Below are 5,905 nucleotides of genomic sequence, written 5' to 3' on the forward strand. Positions count from 1 at the left end.
AATATCTTTCATTATCAGAAGACCAAAGATGTCTAAAACAGATGAAGCTTTAGTTTTCATCGAAGGGAAAATACAGCCACCTGGTGGATATTACGTGCTACAACAACTATAGCGCCACAAAAATACAAACACAAACGTGTTTTATTTTTTATTATTATTGTCATTATTGGGTTTTATAGAGTAATGAAAAAAAATCTTGCTTTATCAGTCAAACGTATGATGGATTTAAACCAGTGAGATGTGCAAAGCTCAGGATATTGTTTCATAACTTAGCCCTGCTTTAAATTTCTCCACAGCTTTATTCTTGATATTTCTTGTAAACACTTGTGAACACTTTTTATAAATTAACCATTTATTGCACTGGATTTTATTGAGACAGGTTTCTGTCGGGGACTGAATACAAATACTTAGATGCAGAGGACAACGTGATGTCAAAGCAATAACTTTGTGTGCATTAATCATTTATTCACTTAATTTGAAAAGGTATTCTTCATGCGCTCAAGAGGATGGGATCATTTGACAGTAATAGTGAACATAATAATTTGATTACTACAAAGAACAAGTTCAAAGGTCAAGAAATAAGTCTTGAAATGGACAAAACAATATAGAATAAGCTAAAAAAAAGAAAGAAACACAAGCATAAATCATGAACAGCAAATAATATGATAAACTGGTTTTAGGTTAATTGTGCTGCAAATAGGTCATTCCAAAACTCGTGTATATGAAGCAAAGTTCATTACTTTGCGGAGCTTCAAAGATGCTTTATCTCTGACCGACATCACTTCCTGCAAACAAGAATGACACGAGAAGGAATGGAGTTATCGGTGTTAGCGAAAGGAGTGAATGTGAATGTTTGTTTACCTGGACAGTGTGTCACAGTAGGGATCCCTGTGAGAACAGCCGAAAAGTGAGACATCATAACAAAAGAAACATAAACTCATCACCAACTTTAATGTGTTTATCAAACAGCGGAAATTAGCAAGGCTGTTGCAGCTCAGAACAATAGCAGTCAGCAGGAGAGTTTCTCACTGTTGGGCCATGATGAGAGGGATGCTGTCCGACTGCAGCGGCGACGCCCTCTCTCCTGTGCGGCTGTTAAACATGGGCAGCGTAGAGAGAGGAGGAGGGACCCCTCGTTGGGAGGCCATGCTTCTCAGCTCCTCTGTGTTCCCATGGATGGTTTGTTGATGGTACAGCTGGATGCTGCAGAAAGCAGAGCATCGTATTCAAGTTCATGTAGCATCTTGCAAAAGCGTTCGCGTTTTCTTTTTTAGATTTTGAAAAGTGAGTTTACTTACTCGTCTGTTTTTGCATTTCTTTTTGCACTAAAAACAAAATGAAAAAAAAAACATTACATGAATGTAAACCATCATATCTCATTTTTTATTTTGGGCATTCAAAACAAATACTTACACTCCCTCACGCCTGCCATACATGATGTAGGCCAGCAACAGACACAGAAGGACGGCAATGATCAGGGGCACAATCACAGTCACAATGTAATCTGGGAAATAGTCTCTGCTCGGGGGAGACTCTGGAGGGTCGAAGTAACCCCCGTCCTCTAATATTCCAGAGCCCATTGTTGGAGCAGGTGGAGCAGGCTCCATTTTTGTTCGATCAAACTGCAGAGAGAGACGACCAAGTACGACATCCAGTCACAGTTGAGGAACAAACATGGAATGACGGCGAAGTGTTTACTTCTTCTGAAATGGACTTAAAGAACTGGCTTACCATCTGAAACATCTAATGGAGCTCAGAATGAAAAATATGCCATAAAATGACATTTTTAATACTTCATTGAAGTGATTAGTTTCAGCATTTAGTCTTCTGGTGAAACTCTTTAAATCGACCAGATTGTGACAAATACAGCTTAATGCAAATGACCCCAAAATATTTTCTGTTGGATTTAGGTCTAAACTCTGGGTACATGGTTCCAAAACTTGCAATTTAAAAAAAAAAAATTTATGAGGTAATTCTTTAGTTGATTTGGAAGGTTGTTTTAGACTCAAGCATTTGTCTTAAAACTTTAACAAAAGAGGCAAAGTTGAATATTATGCTTTCCTATGTCTTAGCTTATGAGTGTTTAGTTATTTACTTATTTATATATGTTTCAAAACAACTAGTACACACTAAAGAGATGATCTTCATGAAGGGAGTTTTTCCTCTTACCAGCTTCGTCTTGCACCAGGTGATGCAGTTACTGGGTATTTTGCAGAAGTGGCATTCTCCAGGTACCTTCACTTTGTCGCCTGCTGCGCACTGCCGTTGGTATTCTGGCGTCATCACCCTCTGCAGACACCTGGAGAAGTACTTCTTTGACCCCACCTTCACATACACACTAAGACAAGACAGATTTTGAATGAACAGAACCACAGATTTCAGAGCCTTTGCTGGTTTTTGTGCAGACGACTCTGCTTACCCCTCATAGTGTCCTGCAAGAGGGAGGGGAACTCTGCCTCCGCGGTCGAGGGCGTTGGTAATGTTGACAATTTCCAGCGCCTCATTGTTCCACAGCTTCTGCAGATCCTGCTTTATTTCACTTTGAACAGAAGAGGGCAGCACCTTCTCAATCTCCCTCAGCTCGATGAAGAACTCCGCTTGATAGGGCAGCATCTTCTCTGTTAGGTAAATCTTGGATTTTATTTTATTTTTTCCACATCTCCTCATATCCTCCTGCCACACACATTGTTGTAGGTAGACTTCTATAAACAAAAAACATACGTACCTGGAACAGCCTTGATGACGAGAAGGTCTCTTGCTGTGTCATAGCTGTTTTTGTTGATTGCATAAATCTGGGAGAAAATAATGACATCTGTTAACCTCAGCTACTTTTTTTTTTTTAAATGTAGAACTCTGCAGAGTTCAGTGGTTTCTTAGTTGGTGCCTTCTCTCTCTATCAGTCGATGTTGATGTAAAGCTGGTTTCACTCTGGTTACACCAACATTTTACAGATTATGACAGATTTGAATTTAAAGTTCATCCTGACCATCCAAACTGATTTGCTTTCATTTTGGGACCGATTGTCACACACATTAAACCGAGTTCTGGGAGGCTTACAATGGATTCCTTAAACTGTATACCAGGAACTCCACCAGTTTGGACAAGATGTGTCCAGACAGAATTAAGCCAGAAGCTTTTAGATGACCACAAAATATGTGTGGTTTCTCTGCAGCCTGCTGTCGAACATTCACCCAATTATTTTAATGTGTATGGATATGTTTGAGTATGTAAATATAGTTTTGACACAAACACAATAAATTCAAACTTGTCAGTTACATTTTTGAGTTTTAACATTAATTGAAGTGGTCCCCAGATTAAAAAAAAAACATTGAAAAGCCCACGAGTAATATAGTTTTCACTGACATTTTGAGTTTATCTGCTTGAACTAAATATGTGGCTTTCATCTTTACTTAATCAGAAAAAAAATGTTTTCTCTATTAATATATTCTATTTAATTAAAACTACAGATACTTTGAGATACTTTTAGATTTTTTTCTTCAAAGAGGTTTTACAAGTTTTTTTTGTTTGTTTTTTTTTTTTATCTAAGCTTAAAATAGTTACTGGAGAATCAGCCCAAACCTTTTATCTCTACAGATTTGACAGCTTGACACTTACTGCCATTATAATTGTCTCTAGCTCTTTTTGATGTTGGTACAGAAAAAAATCCAGACCTCAATGAAGGTTTTTCCCGGAGACGTTGGTGTGCCATACAGGAAGCCATTTTCACTGGGATGCCTTTGGATGAAGCGGAGCCACTCAGGGAGGTCAGGAAACCCCTGCCGGTTGCACTTAAAAATCATGGGGTCATCATGGAGAATCCCGGCTGTATACCATGTAAGAATAGATGCAGAAGTGTGAGAAAAGTGTATCTTTTCCTGTCTGTCAGTTGTTAAGAAAACAAGTGCATCAGACTTACTGTAGAGTTTTAGCGAGTGCTGATCGAAGTCACTCTGGAAATTTTCTCTCATCACTTCATATGTAAACAACCTCCCCACAGAAATGGTCAATTTCATTTCGGCACTGATCCCACACAAGGTGGCAGCGGAGACTGAGTGGAAGTAAAACAAAACAAAACAAAACAAAGCCAAAACAAGACATTATGTGTAATGTAAAAAAGTATATTTGCCAAAATCATAAAAAATGACTAAAGCAGGTCAGTTGTTCAGTCACATTACTGCATGGCTGATGTCACGGGTGATATTGCCATTCAATAACAGACTTAAATGTAAGACATGAAGCCTATTTTTGGTTTCTTTAACTACATGAAACTTAATGTTTCAGAGTTAAACTTGCCTGCTGAAATGAAAAGCCAGCTCCTGAATCCCGCCATCTTGTTTTTGGCCTTTGACTGACGGAGCCAAATGCAGACAGGGCAAGTGGGGGGTCGCCTCAGTTAAACTCATGACAAAGTTATTTTTGCCTCACTCACCTAACAACATCCAGACTGGCGTCTGTCTGTAAATTGAGGACTATAGTGAATATTTGACAAAGGAAAAACAACACACTTTTTTTTGACAGTTTTGCTTGTTTTGCATGTGGAAGAAAAACTGGTAGGAGGCAGCAAAAGATGTTAGACTGAGGTGGAGGTTCACCTTCCACCAGATCAATGACCCTGAGCAGTGAGAACTAATGAAATGGTTCAGATCAAAGCCTGCGATAAGACTCTAAATCTGGATCTTTAAAGTTCACAGAATTATTTCATAAAAAAAGACAAAAAAGAATGAACAAAGATTACAGTTTCTGGAACTCCAAAGCTGAGAGTTGTAACCAAAAGACCTGAAGCTAAAAGCTGATCCAAAAGACCAGGGAGGATGAGCATAAAGTCACTTTTCAGCCTGTAGTCATTGACTCCAGTATGTTTTGATTGCTTATTGATCGCCATTGAAAGGACATGTAACTCCTCCTATAAATAAATATATGATGAATCTTGACTATGGCGCAGCTTCGAGGTTTTGAAATGACAAGCCTTTGGGCAACTTTTCAACACCGAGTCTGGTAAGTCCTGCTTTAAAGCTGAACAGAAACAGAATGCTTTCTGGCGACGGCCCGCAGCACCGAACATGTCTGTCAGTGAAGATGCACAAAGCAGGAAGCAGCAATCTGAGCTGCAAATAGCGGGCGCGCTATTGGTCGAGAGGGTCTGACGTGAGCGAGACTTCATTGGGTCCTAACGCCGACCGACTAAGTCCACAGATAGCACTTTGGAGCATATCCACAGTATCCACTGAAAATCTTTGACATTTTTCCCGTTTTGTAAGTGGAGGCCGCAGTAAAACCAGCAACTACGACGACGCATCTTCCTCTTGGTGCCATTTCTAAGTGTTTGATTCTTTTTAATCTTTTGTTTATGCAGGAATATCCCTGGAGACTCATTGTCTCATTTACAAGAGAGACCTGGAAATGAGACATTCTCCCTCACAGTTCTATGGGAAAGCAAAAGTATCACAATCTAACAAATAAACAAGTTCTAATTAATACAAATAAATAAATAAATAAATAAACAAGCAACAAAGTATTTAAATGCATTAATTATTAAACAAAATTATAATATGTTTTGAGAAATGTCTAATAGTTCCCATTTTGGCTACATTTGGTGGCAAATAGACTCAACACAGACTTTGAGAAGGAACTTATTTAAACAGCATTAAAATGTTCTTGTTGCCTTGAAATTAACAAAATAAAGTATTTAACTGTTGGCTTTCATAATTTATATGAAAACCTACATATATAATATAACATACACACACACACACACGCGCAACCCCCCCCCCCCCCCCCCACACACACACACTATATATTCATTTTTAATTTTTTTGGCCCACCCTTTGTGTTTGGGGATTTCGGAGCTGACCGGCGGGCCTTATGACCCGGAAGCTTCCTCCTGCATGCAGCAGCAGCAGTCTGC

General features: G+C 38.9%; 1 protein-coding gene across 1 annotated transcript; it reads right to left on the reverse strand.

Moving 5' to 3' along the window:
* Nucleotides 1-135: 135 nt before the first annotated feature.
* On the reverse strand, nt 136-4,666 carry sgca (sarcoglycan, alpha). Its single transcript, XM_055042691.1, has 11 exons — nt 4,294-4,666; nt 3,917-4,048; nt 3,672-3,823; nt 2,726-2,792; nt 2,420-2,618; nt 2,170-2,338; nt 1,414-1,622; nt 1,299-1,325; nt 1,030-1,203; nt 862-888; nt 136-785 (listed from the first exon to the last, which is right to left on the reverse strand). The coding sequence occupies exons 1-11, from the start codon at nt 4,328-4,330 to the stop codon at nt 779-781; spliced, it is 1,200 nt and encodes a 399-aa protein (XP_054898666.1). The 5' UTR covers nt 4,331-4,666; the 3' UTR covers nt 136-778.
* Between the last annotated feature and the right edge of the window lie 1,239 nt (nt 4,667-5,905).

This window comes from Poeciliopsis prolifica, unplaced genomic scaffold, assembly GCF_027474105.1.
Source record: "Poeciliopsis prolifica strain line A6 unplaced genomic scaffold, Auburn_PproV2 SCAFFOLD018, whole genome shotgun sequence".
Lineage (NCBI taxonomy): Eukaryota > Metazoa > Chordata > Actinopteri > Cyprinodontiformes > Poeciliidae > Poeciliopsis > Poeciliopsis prolifica.

Bases quoted from the DNA above. Each gene is read 5' to 3' on its own strand.
- sgca (XM_055042691.1), bottom strand. From the start codon at position 4,330: ATGGCGGGATTCAGGAGCTGGCTTTTCATTTCAGCAG. The intron at 3,824-3,916 runs GTAAGTCTGATG...CATGGTATACAG, and splicing joins GCACTCGCTAAAACTCTACA to CCGGGATTCTCCATGATGAC. The intron at 1,204-1,298 runs GTAAGTAAACTC...TGCTTTCTGCAG, and splicing joins AGAAATGCAAAAACAGACGA to CATCCAGCTGTACCATCAAC.